At 45.4% G+C, this 22617-nt stretch overlaps 1 protein-coding gene across 8 annotated transcripts in view; it reads right to left on the reverse strand.

The window, feature by feature from the left end:
• Positions 1-637: 637 nt before the first annotated feature.
• The window catches only part of MOB2 (MOB kinase activator 2), a 116444-nt gene continuing 94464 nt past the window's right edge, over positions 638-22617 (reverse strand). For all 8 annotated transcript variants that reach the window (XM_055722019.1, XM_055722024.1, XM_055722023.1 and 5 more), the window contains 4 exons: positions 12604-12764; positions 11312-11405; positions 4749-4873; positions 638-1954 (listed from right to left, as the gene is read on the reverse strand). In XM_055722019.1, the coding sequence (XP_055577994.1) occupies positions 1644-1954; positions 4749-4873; positions 11312-11405; positions 12604-12764 (691 nt within the window). In that variant the 3' untranslated portion in view covers positions 638-1643. The remainder of the gene's footprint in view (positions 1955-4748; positions 4874-11311; positions 11406-12603; positions 12765-22617) is intronic.

Here is a 22617-nt window from a genome sequence, read left to right on the forward strand (position 1 = left end):
TGTGCTTTTCCCCTCTCTTTTTTTTTTTCTTTGCACCTGCTTTGCTTTCCTTCTGTCTACTGACTTTTACTACAGGTACAGACCTCATTCAGGAGAACCTTCTAGGATTCAGGCCAGGTCAGGTACTAACGACGTATAAACCTTAGGATAACGACCGAAAACAGTAACAAAAATTTTTCAGAGGCTGCCACATATTTGGTAGAAGCACAGTTGCAAGCAAAACCTGGCATTTTCCCAACTGGAAGTGCTGACTACAAGAATTCAGTGGAAATGTGAAGGCAAGAGTAATATGACTGTCAGGATACAATATTGATACAATACTGTATCCACAGATAGTGTGATACAATCCCCAGGAGCCCACTGCATTTGCAGAATTTAAGCATGCACGAACAGGAAGCTTGCTCCTTTCCAAGTGCTGCTTATCTTCAGAGTGCTTACCGTCAGGTTACCTGGGGAGGAGAGGAGGTTCCCAGCACTACCGAAAAGAGCAAGGTATCGATTAGAAACGTACGGTCACACGGTGGAAGACAAACATTTATAAAGCTGGTTGACAGCAGGGCCAGTAGCATTCAGTGGTGAAAGGGAAGCTCTATGTGTGGATTCCACTGACTTGACGCTGCAAACACAAAACCAAAGCTTGTGGCTGATAGATTTGTTTTTATTATTATAGAACAGATGAACTAAAATAAGCCAACAATATAATTTTATGCCAACAGCCATCTTTCTAGCACAGGCGGTGACCGATTCAATGTACCCTTCTCCCCCCTCCCCGGGCCTCTGTTCAGCGGGGAGCAAACGGTGGTGGCTCTTGCACATGGGTTTTGGACTCCAGTGACCTTACTCTTTTTCAGTTGTAGAGGGGTGCCTGGGAAAAGAGGAGGCAGGGGAGCAGAGAAAAGAGTATATATCTTGTAGGAGCAATAAGCAGAAAGGCTTGTGGATCCTCTTGCACGTTCACGTGTGGTGACCAGGTAGATGGGACAGCTGGAGAACTGTGCCCACTCCCAACACGAAGCAAGCCCCTGGTTGCTACTCTAGTCAAGCCAGGAGTTCCTTCCCGTTCCAAACTAACAAAGGGCAAGATGCACTCAACAGGGGAGTTTCTGGCAGGGTAAGGGGCAGTCTATGTAAAACCAAACCAAAAAAACCACCCCCACCTCACCCACCCCCCAAAAAAAGCCCAAACAAACCTGCACTTTAAGCCACTTCAAAGTAAAAGTCACTTCTTATAATATAATAGATATTTTTTAAATGGCAGGACCACCATCCTAGAAAGACAAAGGACTTGCACTCAAGACCAAAGAAAGAAAAACAAAAATCCAACCAAACAAACAAAAAGAAACCAACCAAAAAAACAGGAGTGGCCCCACTCTCAAGCTCAGCTCTTCTCTAAAAACAGCACTCGTCATCCATCTGAATAGGTAAGAGGAGGAGCGGACAGAAAATAAAATAAAATTGGTGCAACTTCTTGCCAGGTGGCGCATTAGACCAAAGCTCCATACCGTCCCATACGGCTACGCGTCCTGCGGTGGCAGCATTAATTTCTTTCAGCTCTCATTGCCGTATATGTCTGTATGTACAGACATATCCGCACAGAATATATAATATTGTTTTTAATGTTAGTTTTGATCCTGTAGAAGGGCTCATCTCTCTTTCACATGGTTCTGTGCTCCTGCGCTGTTGCTGCTCCCATTGCCGCTCCCGTTACTGCTGCTCCCACTGCTGCTGCAGAGGACCTCTGTGAGGTCGTCCATGATGGTGGTCTCTTTAGGGTCCACGAGGTTGAACTCCCTGATGAATAGGATAAAGTGTGTGTAGAGTGTGTTTAAATGTCCATGCAGCTCCAGTGCCAAAGTCTCCTTAAAGTGTGAGGAGTAGATATGGGCCAGCACGTGGAACAGGTACTTGCAGATCTTCTTCACTAGAGACTCGAATGAGTTGGGGAATTCCTTGCCTGAAAGGAAGAATAAGAAACACCATGATAGCTCCCGCCGTCACCTTCAGCCCCACAGCAGCGTCTGGGCTGAGCTGCGCTAAGAGCTACGGGCCCACCTTGTACAGCAGACAACGGGGGGGGGCCTGTACCATCCTCTTGCCTTCTTTTTATGGGAATTCAGGGGAAGAATCTAAGGAGGGTTTAAGCATTTTCATTTGAAGTTGTTTTAAGCCATAAGGGTTCAAAAAATCAAGAGTAATCACTCTTTAAAACCACAACATTTTTTGTTATTGAACATAAAAATAATGAGAGGTTCTTCTGGGTCCTTACCTAGTTTGCCCAAGAGCAGCAGATTTTTCCCCTGGAAGCACCTAATGCTTGGGAGGCCAATCCCCAGGGGGCTGCGTGGGGTGCAGCAGTCTGACTAACTGCATATAACAACTTCCCTCATTTCACTGCTGAAATTCTACCACATGGGAAGAGAAACGGGAGGAAATAGCGTGTGTCTTCCATCGGGTGCAGTTGAAACAATTGGTGACAGCCAGCGCGGCTTCACCGAGGGCAAATCGTGCCTGATAAAGCTGGTGGCCGCCTGTGCCAGGGTTACAGCGTTGGTGGGTGAGGGAAGAGGGACTGATGTCATCCACCTGGACTTGTGCCAAGCATCTGGCGCTGTCCCGCAGGACAACCGTGTCTCTAAACTGGAGACACACGGACCTCACAGATGGACCACTCGGGGGGATAAGGAACTGGCTTGGATGGTCCCACTCCATTTGAGTTGCAGTCAACAGGTCAATGTGCAGGTGGAGACCAGTGACAAGGGGTCTTCCTCAGGGGCCCATACTGGGGCTGGCGCTGGTCAACATCTTTGTCAGTGACATGGACAGTGGGATCAAGCGCACCCTCAGCGAGTTTGCTGACAACACCAAGCCGTGTGGTGCGGTTGATACACCCGATGGCAGCGATGCCACCCAGAGGGACCGTGACAGGCTGGGGAGGTGGGCCATGTGAACCTCAGGAAGCTCAACAAGGCCAAGTGCAAGGTCCTGCACCTGGGACAGGGCAACCTCCAGTATCAATCCCGGCTGGGCAGAGAATGGATTGGGAGCAGCCCTGAGGAGAAGGACCGGCAGTGCTGGCCGATGAGAAGCTCAACGTGACCCAGCAACGTGCGCGCGCAGCCCAGAAAGCCAACCGTACCCTGGGCTGCATCACAAGCAGCGCGGCCAGCAGGTGAGGGAGGTGACCTCTACTGCCCCTCCTCTCCACGCTCACGAGACCCCACCTGCAGTGCTGCATCCAGCTCTGGGCCCCCACGCAGCCTAAGAAGGACATGGACCTGTTGGAGAGAGCCCAGAGGAGGGACACAGAGATGCTCAGAGGGCTGGAGCACCTCTCCTGGGAGGACAGGCTGAGGGAGTTGGGGCTGTTCAGCCTGCAGAAGAGAAGGCTCCGGGGAGACTTTATTTATAGCAGCCTTACAGTACCCAAAGGGGGCTGACAGGAAAGCTGGAGAGGGACTTTGTACAAGGGCCGGTAGCGATAGGACAAGGGGTAATGTCTTTAAACTGAAAGAGGGTAGATTTAGATAAGATATTAGGAACAAATTCTTTACTGTGAGGGTGGTGAGACACTGGCCCAGGCTGCCCAGAGCAGCTGTGGGTGCCCCATCCCTGGCAGTGTCCAGGGCCAGGCTGGATGGGGCTTTGAGCAACCTGGTCCAGTGGAAGGTGTCCCTGCCCATGGGGGGGGCTGGAAATAGGTGATCTTTAGGGTCCCTTCCAACCCAAACCATTCTATGAAATTGTGCTTGCTGGTCCAGTACTGTGCTGGCACAAAAAAAAGTGATTCTTGCACAGCTACTGTGATAACAGTGTCCTGGTTTCAGACACCACCTGCCATCCTGTGCATGGTGCACAGTACAGAGTATGTTACTGGTCTAAAGTGCATCCTGGCCACACAGACAAATCATTTGCATGAAACACCTTCACTGCCCTTGAATAAGCATTAAAAAAAAAAAAATTAGTCAACTGCTGCTAGCTTACTAGGCACTGTCTCACTAGACGCTGCCGTTTTCCAGATCAAGATGCTTGTAAGTGAACGCTAGTAGCTCAGTGTTTGCTGTATTGCGATATCCTAGCTCCCCGATTATCTGTTGAAATGGCTCAGGAATCTAGCTGCTTTCAGTCCTGATGAAACCCACCTACAATAACTTCAGGTCTCTTATTTTCTTCCCCTTCACCAAAGGCATTGCGTGTAGCAGTCTTGTTAGGATACAAATCTGAGTTAAAATTAATTTCGTATTGCTTTTTGGTTCTTAAAAAAAAAAAACACATTTAATCTTTGGAAGGGAAGGGAGATTGCCAGCAGTCTGTGAGACAAGGCCTGGCTGAGCAGGGAAGACAAGCCACAGTCCTGGCAGTCCAGTTGATTTTCCCCTTACTGGAAATAGTGAAATAACAGGGCTAAATTTTATTAGCAGCAGGCTGTATTAAACACATGCTGACAGTTTTCAATTTTTTATCCTCTCTGAATACAGGCTGGAAGATCTCAAAATGCTTGAAGAAAAAGATGTATCGATGATGGAATACTGATGACAGGACTGTGAGACTTCCACCCAAGTTCATATGCCAACAGGGCAACTCTGCCTTCAAGAATAAGCCAAACTTAAAATATCCCTTAAGAAAACCCCAAACCATCAAACAAGGAAGTGTGAAAGCTGCCTGCTGTTACCGCATACGCTGAATGCCAGCTTGCACCTCACGGCATCTGCAGAGCGCCGCAGGAAGCACCTGTCCAAAAGCAGACATACCGTATTTTGTCGGGAAAACGTCCTCATCTGTCACTAGCTTCTGCACTGAACTCATGACGAAGTCGACGTACTGAGGAGCAGTGCACTTGATCTTCTTTCCCCGCTCATCATACCAGTAGTACTGTCTGTGGAGAGAAGTGACAGTGTCACCACACTACACCCTGGCTCCTCAGCTCGGCTCCCCCAGGAGCTAAAACATCTCGACGGCTAAAGAATATAAACCAACAGCTGCAACGTTACCAAAATACATCATAGCTGCTACAGAAGAGATTCCCTTCAGGGTATCCTTCCACATCAAACCCCCTGGGTTTCGGCTAGCCAGTTTTGTTCCTCTCTATCAATGCACTCCCAGAAAGCCTGCCGACGGGTCTCCGAGGGGAGCAGCTCCGCTCAGGCAGCGGTAACCCCCGTCCGTGGCAGACCGAGGGTTTACATCCAGTCCATAGAACTGTGCAGGAAAGTATTACGTTACTATTTTTAAAGGGCAGCAACACTGCGCAGCGGTGACCTGGTGACCTTCTAGTGCTAACCACTGCAGAACATCCAGCACCTGCTAGCGCAGTATTACCGAACAGACAGAGGGTGGCTCCAAAACACCAGCTCGCCCAAGCCGGCCCTGCCGAACAGGCAGCCTCTGTAGCGCTACAAATCCTGTTCCCACACCTCGTCTGGGGAAAGTTTTCAGGACCCTTCCGCACATTGCTGCCAGCGTGCCTTGACTGCTTTCGTTACAGTTTACAGAGAACAGGTTACAGAGAGTAAAGGCTCCCCAAAACATCTGCGTTTACGCTTGACTCTGCCACCGGGTGAATAATCTTGTTGGATCCAAAAGGAACAGGAGACGTTAACATACTGCCCAGCTCCTCAAAAGCAGCCCTAATGCAATCAGTTAGCCAGCATCTTCTTGAGCAACTGCAGCCATCCCTCACCTGACGGAGAATCTGAAGCTATAAAAGCACTGAAGGTTTGATCCTGTTTTTTTATTTTTTTTAAAGTCATGACTAATTAAAGCACCTCTAACTGTTACCAGGAACTTGCTACTGCATTACGCACACAGAAAGAAATGTTTTACAATTAAGGAATTTGGCAAATATATACATATATATATATATTGTTGTTGTTGTCGTCTCTGTCACACTTGAGGTGTCTTGAGTTCCAGTTCCCGAACGCTTCCTCCAAACACTCCAGGCGCAGTCCTATATCATCATGGGATTGATAAGAAATCCATTGTATTGTCTTCCCAGAACACAGTGTAGGTGGTGTTTGCTGGCTGCCTTTGGAAGCAAGGTTGGAAGTGGTCTGAGCATCAGAACGTGGCTAGAAAGACACCTCATCCATCGCGTGAGCCCCTGAAGCCAGGATGCCGTTTTTTGCTTGCCTGTTCAGCTCCAACTCTGCTGCTGTTGACTAATTATCTGTTATCTGACGTTCTTCACACAAATCACTAAACAAGCCTCACTGTAGCCCAAGTCAAAATATCCCTTCAGTGTGACATTTAGCCACCTTTGCATTTTTTTTTTATTTGCATGGAAGGTAAAGATTAAAGATAAATGTTTTTTATGTGCCTGACAGGACTAGACTGCATTGAACTGGAAGGATCTATACATGCTACTTGGAAAGTGAAGCTTTATGTATACCGACCAGCAGAACAATCTTGAGTCAACTAAAGAAAAATATTAAGTAGCAACTGAAAAGTTTTCATGTACAATGTGTTTTCATTGCCTGGAAAGATTCTTCAGGGACCTGAGGGCGGTGAGGTGAAGGCACTAACGGCACTGTTCATGCCCCAAGCTGTATGAAAAGAAGAGGAAGCTGCAGAAATGAGTAGAGTAATTCAGAATTTAAGAGAGGAAAAGCAACTGGAAACTAGTTCTGCAGACACTTAAGATTTAGAATTTTTCTTTCAGCTCATTTCCAGCATGTGGTGCTTGGTCATTGTGTCTGTTTACTGGAAAGAGCAGGACTGACTGCAAAAGGGCATAAAAAGGTGAGCAAGTGGAAGGAAACAGCAGGAGTCAAAAGCTCTTTGTAGAGTGATGTCAGGCACCAGAACTAGTGTTTGGGCCCTTGGGCGCAGACTGTGTTCTCCACCACCGCTCACCACCTTTATACGGTCCGCACAGACGGAACGACACGATGCCCCCCCATTGGTCTGGTCCTGCAGTAAGCCGCACCAAGACAGTTCTAGGTAATCCAGACTTATCTGGGGTCTTAAGACAAAGCTTGTTGCCAAGAGCAGAAGCAGAGCGAACTGTCTGTTACCTCGGCAGCTTTCTCGTGCCGCACACCTCCTCAACTGCAAGGCAGGAAGCACAGTTCAGCGTTGGCCTTTGGTGCAAAAATGAATCTGGATCGTTGGATTTTAGTCAAAGTTTGGCAACTGTAGAAGTTCAATCCAAGTGAATAAATCTGCTGCACCACCCCTCTGCATACCCTTTTTGCCTTTCCTTGAAAATCAGGCTAATTATGCAAAATTGGAACTTAAAATAAGAATCATTAAGAGTAAGAGGATAACTACAGGGACTGTGCTGCTGGTTAGCATCATGCACCTTCCCCGTGTTTCAAGTGCTGTGAACAGTCTTCACAGGCCCTGGAGGAAGAGAGGAGCCCCTGACATGCCATGAGCATCTCCCACCCGCGCTGGAGTTATCTCCGTTGACAAGATCGGAAACAGGCTGCGGCTCGGCGGGCACAGAAGCCTCACTGCATTCCACTGCTGGCACTAGGGCAGAGCAGTCCCGTATTAGGCAATGGATGGGGAGCAGAAAGGACAAGAAGATGACACTGAAAGGCACCAGGAAGTGCTCACATTATACAGACTTTGATTATTTTATTTCCTATGTAAAAATTCTGGCAGATCTAAACTTTCCCCAGTAAGGAGAGCAGGAGGAATTTGCAGCTCCACTCCAAATCCCAGGGAGAAATGACCATGGGTTTAACAGAAAGAAGCCTATGACGCAAATAATAAAGTATAACGCATATGAAGTCACAATGCTGCATCTTAGCACATGTGCATATTTTTCCCTTCTCCTCTAAAACATTCCAGGTTTGTGCCGATGACACAGAAGCCAAGGCAAAACAGAAGTTACGCTGGTATATAAGAAGGGCTTCTGGAAGGAGGGAGAGGCAAACGCTGTGGAGATGATGTGGTCTGGAAAGGAAGGCGAGACAGTCCCGCTAGGAATACTAACAGACGAGTTATGAAGAAAGCAAGACAGCAAATGGTATCAAATGCAGTGGCATCTGATATCAAGTGGCAGTAACGTAGTGCTTGTCAGCACCTCGGAATGGCTTTGATGGTTTGATAGGGGCAAAGAAATGTTTAGATGGGGGTGGAGAAAGGAATACACAGCTCAGGGAACATAAATATAAGAAAATGCAAAGCATGCAAGTTTTAATTAAGATTTCTAGAAGGAAAGAGACACTAAGGGCAAGGCAGACATGAGAAAGGAAAGTATAAGATTAGAAACCTTTCACTTTTATCTGTGGGCTGCCGGGAAGTTTGCATCCATCCTTGATTTCTGCCTCAGGAGTTTTATAATCTCAGCCCTGTGAACAGCACTTATGTAGGCTCTTAGTTACTCCGCTCCAGCACTTTGAGAAGTTTTACCCAAATGTCAGCTATAAAACCAGTTTACAGCTCACGGTGCTTTACAGCTATTTTGTGTAATAATAAACTATAAAAAGCATACTAAATCTAAATGGTAAATACTGTGTTAAAAATACAGAAACTGCTTTACAGTAAGTAATAAACATACTAATGAGCAAATTTAAGTCATTCCCAAAGCTACATTCGTGCCACTGTCATTAAATTTTGAGGATAACTGGCCATTCTGCTCTTTCTCTTGGTACTTTCCCACCTTACCAGCAAACGCTGCCATACGTTCTACAAGAAGACCGACTTTTGGTCAGATGTCTCTTAGTGAGCCAAAGCAGAAATCCCCTTCCTCGTTGTGTGCAGATGGCTGCGCCATCCCATGTATCTGACAAGAGGCCTGAAAGGTGCACCTGTCTGCAGTTCAGCAGTTGGCTGGAACTCCTCTGAGATGTTAAAACCTCACCTCAAATATGTAACTGCAACTGGTGTTTATTTCGCCAGCAAATACTCTATACTTAGGATTGAGTATCTGCTAGGTTAACTTGACAAGCAGCCTGTTCTCAATAGTTACTTCAACACCTCAACCGTAAATACGAGTAACCTTCCTTGGGTATGACCAGAATGGTGTGATCCAAAACACACCTTGGAGAACTGGGCAGGAAAACAGAAGAGAGGAACAGAATGCAGACCTCTGTACTGGACTGCCTAAGAAATCCACACCGAAAAAAATGGCAAAGTGCACCCATATTCCAAGGTCTGTAATTATGTGGCATTCTAATATAAGCAGATACTATTTTATTCCAAAGTAGCTGAACAAACAGAGCACAGCCACAGAAGGTCAAATCGGGAGTGTCCATCAGGTTGATCAGCAACAGACTCTTAATGTTTAGGTGGAACTCTATATACTGGAGACAAAGCAAAGGCACAGTAAATTATACCAACTGGTGTTTCTCCAAGACAATAAGCATGTCCTTACCTTACTTCATTAGATAAGATTTTTTAAAAAGCAGGAGGGGGATGGAGAAGCGACAGGCAGCTTTGTCATAGTCATAACTATGAACAAACAAGCATCTTGGAGGGCAATTCTCTGCGTTCCATTTAGGCATCTCTCTTCCAAAAGGGAAGAGCTAGGAAAGGCAGATTATAAAGATGCGGATTATCTAAAACTGTCGTTAAGAGATACTTGGAGAACAGAGTTACGAACAGGGCCTTGAAAGCTGAACCATAGCGAGGTGTGTAGCTGGGGGATCTCACCTCCGTAGTTTTTTCATGGGCACCGCACACTTGATAGAAGAACGCAACATGCAGCCTACAGTTTGCAAACCTGAATCACTCATTGCCCCCAAGTACAGGAAGATACTTCAGTTGTTACAATCTAGCTAAACACAAACCCTTTCAAGCGCTTCACCCAAGTGCAGACATGCTTCCTGTTACTCCCAAACAGCGCAGTTTTTCAGATTCCCCAAACAGGACAGGAACGTTCTGCCATCAGTCCTCACCACCAAAAATCTAGACTACAGCTGGAGCTGCCTACAAGCACTTCCTTGCTTTATTCTGCAGCATGAAATGCTTACAGAGAACTCTTGTTTAAGACTCCCTAGCACAGAACAGAACGACACTTAGAGAGGTTCCCTGCCACCAACCTCCTTTTAGCCACTATTTCCCATCAGCCAAGTGGACAAACAGTTAAACTCGCTCCTTTGGGCAGCCAGTGCTTCATCAGGAATTTAAACATCAGAAAGCATGGGGAGCGAAAGTCAACAGAACGCTCATCTTACAGATCACTGTTTCTCATTTACAGATCATTTAGAGACACGAAGTCTCCTCTTGATAAAATCTGGGTCCAGCAGATATTACTTGCTGTTCCAGCCTGTTTTCAAAGTCCCTAGCATGGCCTTTAATTCTCTATTGACAGTTATCTTTCCAACTTTTAAATGCAAAAGTATTCTCTGTACACTCTGCATTCTTCAGAGTGCTCTCAATGAAAGCCCCTGATAATAATTCCAAGTGTACAAGATAGCCCAGTACATTAAGCAAGGATTCCTTTCTAAGCACTACGTAATTATTGTCAGAGATACAATACAGAGCTCTGGTTCTGTTGCATACATTCCCTGGGATGTTTGTTTGATGTACTATAACATTAACTGCTCGGTCTCCTGTTTTAAAATCCATCTCAAGTAAATTAATCCCAGGAAATGCATGAAGAGGGAAGAAAAGGACTATCAGCGCGTGTGCTGGAGGAAAAAACCCACACAACTCAACAGGCTTATTCATACTGGACCAGATCTCATGTTCCATCATGCTGGACTGTGCTAATCAAGAGCAGGAGTTTATGGTAACTTTTTCTTACATTCACCATGTACAGTAAAACTACAAAGCTTTCTCTCATAAGTGACAGCTAGTCCACGTCAAAAAAGTCTACTAAGTCCTACAGGGGGAAAGTGCCAAACCAAAACGTTTTCCTTACTCTTTGCAAAGCTGCCACTTGTGTCCTCTGCGCTCAAGGGGCCTGGGCGGCAAGCCAGCGGCTCACGTCAGGCTAGAGGTTACCTGTCGGCAGCATGGTGCTCTGCCAGCATTCCAGCTACCAGAAGCACCCTCTGAGCTTCCCACAGCCAGTTTATCTCCCTGGCCTTCTATGGCATCTCAGCACTGTTACCAGTAAGGACAGTTGTGCCTTGGTCTTCTTCCCCTCAAGCTACACACACGGTAATTTGCCTCTCTGATCGGACCTTGTAAAACCAGCTCACAGCACTCACAGGTTCTCATCCTTCCAACCCTCCACAAAATCAGATTTCCAGCACCCTGCACCGCTGAGGGGGAGCAGAGGCTGTACAAGCTGCCACGTTCTCGCCAAGTACGGATCTGCCGTAAAACACTGGCCCAGTGCCACCCAATGCAACATCCTCCCCCAGGCAACTCTGAAGACTTCATGGAAACCTTGTAATTGTAAATATTGACTTACGTATTGCACACTGCCATGGTCTGACATGACTCTCCTGTACAGAATTCTGAGATTGTACTATACTGTAAGTTGATGTGATGAAAGAAAGTTGTTGCTGAAAAATAAACACAAAAGAAAGAAAATGAGAAGTAAAATACTTTTAAACACTGGTTATCCTCCAGACAATTAGTTGAGCAGAGCAAGCGAAGTGACCTCAGAGTCTTGAGCTTCCATACAAATCTAAACATGATTTAGCTAAATGAGTCTAATGACGAACTGCAAAACAAAGAGGTACATGGAATGAAAGCTCTTGTTTTGATTTAAGATGAAAGCACCATGATGCATCAGCTCTTATTACTCACTAAGCAGCAAGACTGGAAAGTGTCTCCGTCATCAGCCTCACCTTTACAGTATAACACTCTACTACAAGCTGAAGGCAAACAATTTGCTACATTTTTTTGAAGTTTGACTTAAAATGCACATTGGCTAGAAAACAGCATTAATAATTCTCACAACGTATCTCCTTTAAAAAAGTAAGGGCATGAAAACTAGTACACTTCTACTTTTTAAAAACCTCCTGAGTTAATACAGCATCTTAATACTCCTCAGGGGGCACTCAACTTTTTTCTTAATGAGTCCCTGTAAACTTTCCTAGCTTGCAGTTCAAAGTAGTTTCTTGCTTATCACATACTGTTGAAAATGTAAACAAGACTGGGTCATAGCTGCAGGGCTGGCAGGTGAAGCAGAAGCACAAGAAATTATTGTAAATCAGAACTGCCATGCACAGGCACAGCATTCAGTCACCGTAGTCAGTCACATCTCCAAGTTCCACTTGGCTACAGTTTAAATTCACACCAAAGCTTGAAAGGAGTGGGGAAAAGAAATCCAACCAAAATACTTCAAAATTTCTGGCTTTAGGCATAACCTGCTTTACATACAAATCTTAATAAACTCCCATTTTTACAATGCTTCTGGAAGATCAATAGCTTGCATCAGCAACGTGCTGAACCAGCCAGTTTACGGTCAAAGGGCATCTGCTGGTCCTCAAAAAAGCATCAAAACCTTCAATGCCCTCGTGGCACAGCGAGGCAGCGGAAGGACGAAATGCATCGAGGCTGCCATGCTGCTGAACACAGTTTGTACATAAGACAGCTTAATTACTATTCAAGGTCTAATTACGTGCATTATGCAGTAAGCACAAATAGTCACAGAGTGTTTTTCTAAGTACTGAAAACAGTAACAAGGAACAGAGTGAATGAATGCCTTCTGGGGCGTGGACAGCAAGCTCCGAGCTGTACCATTACAATACTCACTGTTGCTGGCTAGCCACTCGTTGAGGTCTATTTCTCGTGGTAACATCACTAGCTCCTTAAATTCAAAGTCAGTAATTCTGGATTTTGTGTATTCTGGCTCTAGGTAAAGTTTCTTCTCTTCCGGTGCTGGCTTTTTACCATTTGGCTTTCCCTTGGACTTCCTGTAAGACATTAAAGAAAGAGAAGAAAGGTTACCTGTACTGTCGATGAACGGCTACAGAAACCTGACAGAAGCTGGTTCAGCTAAACTCCTGTATCTGTGGTTACATTGCTTTCCTGCCTTCCCTCCCTTTCCCTTAATTATTTTTTTTTATTTAAAGCAAAAGGCAGTTTCTTAAAAAGTGTATGTGAACTCAGTCAATTTTTTCAAGTAACACTGGAAATTTTGAATGGTATTAAGAAACTTGAGACGGAGCTGCTCCATCTCCACTGCCCCTTTGCCAGTTTGGCCAGCAAATTACTGGGAGAGTGACGGTCTCTCGTCACACCTGCGAACAGTCGTGACAGTGGAATGGTGCTGTGCCTAAGGAGCGCCGCACGCGAGCACACTAACCGTCCCCTGCGTCATACCGTTAACTGGCACCTGCAAAACGGGGATCTGAGGGACAGCAGAAGTGGCCTGCTGCAAGGAGATAGCTCCCAGTTGGAAAAACGCTCCTTCCACCCAACGTACTGGCACCGCTCCTTCAAAGCTACGGCATTCCTCGCTACTCCAGCCCTCAGCGCTACGGCATTCCTCGCTACTCCAGCCCTCAGCGCTACGGCATTCCTCGCTACTCCAGCCCTACACTGCGGAAGCGAGCATCTGTGACTCCAGCTAGAAGCACTGATAACTACAAAAACTTTCTCAACTCCCAGGATACCTGAAAGAGAAAGATGTGAGTTCATTGTTTCCTGAAAATCCTTTAAAATCCAATGTATTACGAAATAACCTTCCATTTGGGTTTATAAAAGCAGACAAACCACGTTCCATAAAATGCACTTATCTCCACGGCATACTCTGCCGCTTCATCTCCCACTTCTAAAGTGTTTGTTGCAATCACTAGTTTTCCTCTCACACTGTTTTTAACATCCTCAAGCTAGAATCTCAACCCAACCCATACTCCTGGGCCAGGGGCTTGGTGAGGACTTCTGAGGAAGGACGGCGGGTCAGCACCTTGGTCTTTTCAGCTGTCTGGTTAAACAGTCGCATAGCCATGCGTTACTGCAGTTTACAAAATCCACCTAATCGGAGACAGAACATCTATTTAATGGTGAGGGACAAGCGCAGTAAGGCAATAATACAAGGTGGAGATGCCACGATTTTTTAACGTGAGGTTTTCTTGGTTAAAAAGGTTTTTAAGGACCTGTAAAACCAAGTCATGCCCACCTTTACAGATGACTGCATTGTTTGCTGATGAAACTCCTCTAGATCCCATCCGGAGGAAACCAACCTCGTGTTGTGGCTCTTAACATACTTCATTCACATAATTACCAACTTTGCCCCTGTCTGAGATAAACACAGGCTTGATTTTTGCCGTGAGGATGGGATACACATCTTTCCTGGAATGGTGTTTAAAGTATCAGTGCCTTCCCCCAAAAAAAGTATAATAATTTTTCTCTTTATGGGCTCTTTATTGATCTGTTCATTAAACCCATCCTCAGAAGGACCCATCATCCACGTTGTCAGCACTGCACTAGGGACGGACCCAGATCTGCCTTCCGCAAGAAAGGAACACCGTAACGTGCCAGCACTGCTGCTGGTTACTGTCTTGAACTTGCACTGAGTTTTGTCACACTTCTCTCTAACCAGTAAGTTAACTCTATAACCAGTAAGACCAGAAGGACTTTAAGACTTCAGGAAGGCCACTGTCAAGGAAAAAATAAGGAAAACCTAGTGACAGCAGTACGATGTACCTTTACATGCTCACAGTATATTTTCAAACCACAGATGCACAGAAAGCACTGCAGGAGGTCTCTGGCAGGGAAAAGACGGTCACACTTTCTTTCCATATGTTAATCAGAAAGGTGGATTTCATGGTTGGAGAGAAAATGCCTGTGACATAGAACACCTTTTAAAGAATACAAATACAACACGAGAATAAACAAACCAGTACCGGCGAAGATGAATTCAGCGCACAGCTACTCCCCCACATTTCCTGCCATCTCCTTTTTCCACAGCAGCTCATCCAAGATTTGTCCCTTACGTTTATTTAATGAAGTAACCTGGATTAATTCTCATAGCAGCTCCACAACGAAATATTTTTATGACATGCAGTCAGACATTCCTCAGAGCAAGGCTCTGAATACAGAGGGGCTGCTCAGACCAACAGCTCCTGGTTATCAGCTAGTTATTCTTGTTTTCAAACCTGTACTTTGCTAGATCTCCTATGAACTTCACCATGGAAAAATCAGCTACAGATAAGAAAGAAAAGTTCGTGAGAGCAGGAACTGCAGGAGGGCCTTAAGTACATCTTTCACGGCTTCTTTAAATATCTTTAATTTATTCTTGGGTCTGAGACTTCGGATTTTCACAGAACTTGAGATGATATCCAAGGAAAATTTAATAGCATGAAACAACAGTCTCAATCAATAGTCTGTAACCTGATTTTATGGCAGATGAAGCAACATATTTGACCTCTTCCTTTTGCAGGAATATGTTAAGACTTGTAACTACCTTCCCCTGACAGTCAACAGTGTAAATCCAGTTAAAACCATGCACTTGGCCCTAAGCTAGTAAAAAATACTCCAGGCAACTGATTTGCTTAATTCCCAGCACAGGCTGCCTTACTCCTACACTGCTGAAACCAAGGCTGGCACGCTCCAGACAGCACCCTCATAACATTGTCTGTCAGAGGCCCAGCAGGTAAGATCTATTTAGAACACACTCTTTGGGGTTTTTTTCAGCTATTTAGGTTTAGTGGTTTTGGGGTTTGGTTGCAGTGGAGGGCAGGATTCAGGCATTCAAGGATAAGTGGATTTTTAAGAGCATTATAGTTTCAGTAACAATCGCGCAGAAAACAACTCCAGAAGACTGGTTTGACAAACTACATGAAGCACAACTGGGGAGAAAAGCCACCAGTGAGAAGCTGTTTGGACAGAACAGAGTTTGCGTCTTCGCTTTACTTCCAGGATGCTCAAACCAAGGGCCCCAGGTTAGGGCCGTGCCACGTCAGCTAAGAGCAGTCTTCTGAGAGGAGGAGGAAGGGAGAGAGAGATGAAGAGGTCAAAGACAGTCTGTCCCAGAGCCAGGCTGTGCAGGGAAACCACAGAAGGAAGCCAGACACAGGAGGCTGAAACAAGCCTTCCACCGAACAGAAATGGGTAGTGTGTACCTCATTCTCACTTCAGCATCTTCTCCTCGTTTCAAGAAAAGAAACAGAAATTCAACACTAAATCTATTTGGCAAGTCTGCTAGTGCAAACGACTCCACATGGTCCTTTTACAAAACCCAGCCCCCCTCATTACCACCAAACCTCAGTTCTGTTAGATGAGTATATACAGCCGCTTTGTGTCTTTCCAATAGACACAGTGTTTCCACAACTGCCTTGTCCTGGAACTGGAGCACTTCAAACAGAAGCTTCCCGAAGGATTCCATGCTCTGCCCCTTTCCAAAGCTTTGGCTTGGTTTAAAAACAGACCTGACTCACGGGTATCGTCACTGAACCTGCAAAGTGTCCATAATCACAGATATCAAAGGGTTCATTCACCCCCCTGAAACCTGAATGTCACATCACCATGTGCAACACAAACTTCTTTTTAATCTTCTGCAGCTACTGAGAGCTAAAAGCAAGGCCACGGAAATTGTTTCTGCCAGCAGATTTTCATGACCTGCATGCAGTGCAGTCGGGGCACTACATGGCCCAAATAGAGACTCCGAGTACAAACTAAAAAAAATTCCAGTCTTACAGACATCAAGTTTTGAACCAGACCACACATCTTCCCTCAATTAGGCATAAGTTAGATTATAAAGTCAGACTTGCTCATATTAATTGAGTCACGCTCAGTCTAGGCTGTAGAATTGGGTTTAGTTCAGAAACCGCGTCAATACTAGTCGCTACTAAAGCATTTTCTTCACAAACTTGCAAAGCTGGAGCATACAGCGGTACAGAGAAAACAGCTTTATAAACACAACTGTGTGTGATTAAGAACAACAAATAATAGTTCCACGTTCTAGATAAATCAAAGCTCATACATTCACAATTACCAGAATTACGAGACAGCGTGAAGTTCAGGCGCTAGCTGCTTTGCTCTCCCCTAGCTCCAAGCTCACTACCGTTACAAAAACTTGTAAGAAACCACCATCCACGTGGAACCAACTCCAAATGTGCAAAGCGAAGCATCCATTATTCCCTTTGTTGCGAGCTGTTCACACTCAAGACGTCTTTCTTAATTTTTCATTTGAAGCACACAAATACAAAAAATTACGTGTAGCCGTTTCTGAGCTGTCCCAGAACTCCCTTGTAAGCGAAGACTACAGCAATGCGCCTCCAGCAGCACAGACAGCAGCTCCTTCAGCCTGCTTTGAGTGAAAGGAAAAGCGACAACAGTGAGTTTTACTGTTCTATTCAGGAAACGCTAAAATCCATCACCTGTAGACGATTATTTACTGAAGAACAACTAAATGTCATATAAGACCACAAAAAGGGCAGTACCTTTGAAAACACCGCTACAGGCACCCTAAAGCAAACCAAAGTCCTGATTCATGTTTACCCGTGTCTTTCTTAAAAAATACGACAATTCTACTAAACGTGTCTTAACATGTCCACGTTGGACCAACTGCATCTCCAAAGCAGCTGGGGGAATGGCTGTTACACAGCAGTTGGGTGAAGGTCTGTCAAAAGGTTAGCCCCAAACCTGTCTATCAGTGCTTAGCTACTAATTAAGGAAACAAAAGTCTTTAGGGAATCCAAGGAGACGGCACTCAGCAGTTTTTATTGACAGGCAAACCAGCACACAAACTAATTCTTTAGAGAACTCCCAGGGTAGGTTTGTGTTTGTTTAGTTTTAGGCACTCAATTGAATACGATGCTACAGGCAAGGCCACACCTGTGAGTAAGTTTCAGAGAAGGAAAAGCGATGGGAGATGGCAGTAGACAGGTCACTTGTCTAAAGTCTTAGAAGGAGGTTTGGTAAACTGGCTCCAGCCAAAGACACGACCTTCCTGAAGGCTTCTAGCAGGGAGCTGTACCCAGTCGCATGTTCAGCTGAGAAAACACAGGAGCTGGAGGTGTGCCTGGGTTTCACTGGAGAAAGAGATATGTAAGACACTCCACCAAATGACAGGCCCACTGGGCCACAGTATTTTTTTTCCTTGGTCTCACTGCTTTGTTACGATCAAATAAAACTGCCAATTTCCCAGCTTGTTTTCTTATCCCATCTCAGTTAATAAAGATCTTCCTCTAATCTCTCTCATTTCCTTCTTGATCTGATGCCCAGTAGTTTCTTGGTTTAAAAAACCCCACACTTTGGAGCATCTTCAAAGCACCATCCAGGTATTTAGTTTTAAAACCGTTCAAGGAAAGTATTTTTCCCATTTCATAGCAGAGACTGACTGTAAGGTTCGAAGTTTGTTCATGGCGCAAATACTAAAGATGTGTTTAATTTTAAACTGATACCGTTTGCTTGGAAAGAAGCACACGTGAAGTAATCTGATTTAGCTAAAGACGTATCCAAGACGCAATGCCCCCTGCGTGGACGTTCTTCATGAGCTGATGTAGTTCACATCACTTTGGAACTGCACCAGGCATCCATGGATCCACGGTTTTGGTCACGAGAATCGGATTTATTACATGCTTGATCACACAGAGGGAACACTAGTGATTCATTAAATGCCAAATGTCCCTAAACTGATCATGCAGTTTATCATCATCTCTATCAATTCAGGATTCCTTTCTTCTGGAGGGAACCAGCACAGCTATATTATTTTCCTGCTGCCTCCAGCAAGCTGCGCAGTTTCCTTACACTGCAGCTGAAACTGCAACCAATTCAAGGACAAACAGTGATGCCTCAGTTACCATCTCCCAGCCTTCACACCCAACTAAATAGCCTTGGGGTGAGTGGCTCTTTATTTTTTATATTTTAAATTCAAGTAATCAGCAGAGTTTCTTTTTAATGTGGCATACTAACATGGGTTTAGTACCAGATATAAGAGTAACTTTTATAAAGTTAAAGACTTTATTAAAAAAAACCTAGTGGTGAGCAGAGCTGCAGGCAAAACTCCAATCACTTTGTGTCCTCTGGATCAGGCACCGGTTTCAGGTTCCAGCCAAGTCTCAAACACACTGATTTCCATTTGAACATTGACAGAACAGGTCCAACAGGCCTTACGTGACAAATTTGTCTCCCTGTTTGCAAATCTCAAAACTCAGAAGTCATCTCAAGTCTGTGAGGATGAAAATCACCACGGATTATGAACCCTACAGGACAAAGATGCTTGTTTTATGATTAGTAATACTTTATTTTTGTTAGTAACTGACCCTATTTCTTACCCAAGGTTAACTGGTACAATCCTAGCAATCCCCAGCAAATGTAGAAGGCAGCGTGTCTCCACTGCTGACAATCCAGCTGTGAAGTGTTCAGCGTGTGCTGGTGAGAGCAAAAGGCCCATGGTTCCTAGCCATGCACGCACAAGTAGCACAAAACCTATTTTAAAAAAGATCCAAGAATAAGATGCCCACAGAAGTGTTACTCAATGGTATTTAGAAAGTCACTTGAGGTTTTGGGGGTTATTGTCAAGTAACCTAGCTTGCGCTTTATAAATTGTATAGTTCACAACCCAGAAATTTTTGGGGGTTAGAATGGTATATTCCCAACCAAAACATTTATGTAGAACATTCACAGCCTCCAACAACACCACCATGTTCACCCTCACCTAGGTGCACCTCTACGCCACCGAACTACCAGATATATCAAATTACCTCGGCCTTCGAATTTTATTCTGTAATTTTTTCCTTGCTTTTTGAAGTGTCATGTTTTAAAATATCTTCCGCTGATGAAGTATTATAGAGTGGAGTACTCCTGCCAAAACCTACTTTCTCGGTAATAAGAGGATGGGGGTTAGCTTCTTAAAACACCAAACTAGGGAGGCAGTAAGCCAACGTATTAACTGTGTCTTTTAGGCCAAGCCTTATGAGCGCTTTCATGTTTTTCTATTTTCTAGTGAATAAGGGTTTGTAATTCAAAATTAAAGGTATACGGGATATTTTTGGCTTAGCTTCCCTCTCCTTTGGCTATGGAGTCAGATGGGATGTGAGTGGAACGGGACATGGTAAGGCAAAAAAAAGTCAGTATGCAAGCTCCCTCCCTCCAATGTACTCCTTTTGCAGAGAAAATCCAAAGAGTTCAGCCATCACAGAAGGGTACAGCTCTGCAAGGAAAACCAGGTGAGCTGCTCAGTTACTTGTTACCTTTCTGGTTCTTCTGTGGCACCTTACTGGAAAGAAGTTCTCTGTTAACTTCTGGTTAGAAACGCTCAGCGTTAAGTATAGGAGCCCTGAACCCATTTACAGCAGGAAGGAAACAGCTGCATGAGCTAGAATTTGTGAGTCCTGGTGACAAACACCCACCAAGAACAACGAAGCAGCAGGTTATGCCAGTTTTTACAGGACAGGAACAAACTCCTGAAGGCTGTCTGGCTCCCTAGCCCAGCAGCCCACAGTTCTTCTCCCCAGTCAAGCAGAAGGACTGAAAGCTTAAGAGGCGCTAGGTAGCTTTAAAACCACTTCTTGATAATTCAACATTTTTATTTGTATAGCATCCAAGAAAAGGTGAGTAACAAGCTTCACTGGAACATCAGCAGTTGCCCTTCCTTTGAGAAAAACCCAGAGATGATATCTGTGTTTCCCTCTTCCTTTAAAACCATACGAGATCAGTATCTGGAGATTTTTCTGCGATCCCATGTCCTGTCTGAACCCTGATCCTGTCTGAACCCTGATCGCTGCTGTCTTCAGCTGAAAATGCCACGTAACAGCACACCCAGACCACAAATCCTGGATGTACATATACATGTTCAGGACTGGGAAAGAAAAAAGAACATCAGCATGGGAAGGGAAGCTGTGGAAGGTATTGGAAAGCAAGCCCAAATCCCAGTTGCGGCATACAGCCAGTACAACTGTTCATGGATTGCTGTGGTCAGACTGCTTCTGCAGGGCCTGGCGAAGGGAAGGAGATGAAGCTTTTTAAGACAGTCTCCGTTCTGATCTCCTCTTAAGCCAGGTCCCCAGTAGACCCCTCTGACCTCAGTTTCATTCCTCCTCTCTTGCCCTAGGTCAGTTCCAGGGCTCAGTTGCTGCGCAGGTCTAAGGGGGCTGCGCCACATAACATATCTTTGGCAGCATTTCTGGCCCTGCTTCTTCATTTTTGTTCTGTTTTTAAAAGTTACTAATAGTTTATTTAAGAGAAGGAAGAAAGAAGAATGTACCCTACATGCCAGGGAAACTTTTTCTTCTGGATTTCTCATAGTGGCTCTTTGCCTTAAAAGGGAATCTTTGCTTGGCCTCCGGATGCTCTGTGTGAACAGTCGGTGCCAAGGCATGGCAGGCATGTTAAGGATGACAAGTGCCATAACATTATTTCATAATGCCGCTTCTTAACAGAAAGACCAAAAGATTCTGTGGGGCCAAACTTGAGTTTCCAGCCGATGCTGCTAGCAAAGCAAAAAGGACCTGGGGCAATGGGCACACGCCACCCCTGGGGTCCATCAGGCCTGTCTGCTCCCTGGCTCCCCACCCACCCGCTGGGGAAGGGGCTGGAGCACAAGTCCTGTGAGGAGCAATTGAGGGAACTGGGGGTGTTCAGCCTGGGGAGAAGGAGGCTCAGGGGAGACCCTGCAGGTCTCTGCTGTAGTGAGGAGGGGTCAGTCTCTTCTCCCAAGTAACAAGCCACAGGACAAGAGGAAATGGCTTGAAGTCACACCAGGGAAGGGTTAGATCGGATACCAGGAAAAAATTCATCATCAAAAGGGTGGTCAGGCATTGGAACAGGCTGCCCAGGGACGTGGTGGAGTCATACCTCATCACTGGAGGTATTTAGAAGGGTAGATGTGGCACTTAAAGACACGGTTTAGTCGTTGACTTGGCAGTATTAGGTCTGCAGTTGGACCTGATGATCTGAAAAGGTCTTTTCCAACCGACGTGACTATGATTCCACTTCTGCCCCTCCTCTCTTCCCTTGCTCCCCGAGCACCAGCTCAGTGTTTGCCAGCCTGTTTGCCCACAGTGGCCTGTCAGCTGCATATTAACTGCCTCCCAAATCACGGTGCTGAAACTCCCAGGCATCTGCTGGCGGCCAGGTACCACTGCTGCTCCCTCTCTTCTGCTCAGGATCTTCCTTGCAGTGCAGCTCTGGGAAGAACGGCTACAGAGGCAAGGCCAGGCATGCGAACAGCTCAGTTAATGCTACAAGAATATGCAGAGTGCATTCTTGTGGTAAAACACACTGGACTGGAGTTCCCTTTCTTCTCTGGGTGTACCTGCCAGAACTCCTCCCCAGACGGAGAGGAGGTGTCCAGCCTCTCTGGGTGCCTTTGGGGAGGGTCTTCTGACTACAACCCTTGCACCGGTCCAAGTTCCCCTCCAGTCAACACGCTTGGGAAGGGCTGAGTGGGACAGAGCCCCAGGAACGCCAGGGAAACTATGTCAGATGGGAGACAGATTATTTCTAGGAGCCAGTGATTCAATCTAAAAGGAACCAATCGCTAGTAGAAACAGAGAATTACCTTACCCAAGCAAATACTCTGTTGTTTTTCATTTTGAAATATTCTCTCTCACCTCTGTGCCAAAAAGCCCTAATATATCCAGACCAGGAGGTGCCAACACGAAGCCTCAGCAAGTTTGTTTTCCCGAGCGATCTACTACAGTCCAGATTTTGGCAATTTGGGGATTAGGCAAGAAAAAGGTCACAAATCTTCCCTGATGTTTATTTGCAAGAGCTCTACGTGGAGCCAAATTAGGTCTGTGGTAAGAGAGATTCAGTAGGTCATAGATTAAAAGTGTTGAAACAATTAATTTATCCAGTGCTTAGAACAAACCATAC

The sequence above is a fragment of the Falco cherrug genome, chromosome 10 (assembly GCF_023634085.1).
Source record: "Falco cherrug isolate bFalChe1 chromosome 10, bFalChe1.pri, whole genome shotgun sequence".
NCBI classification, from domain to species: Eukaryota; Metazoa; Chordata; class Aves; order Falconiformes; family Falconidae; genus Falco; species Falco cherrug.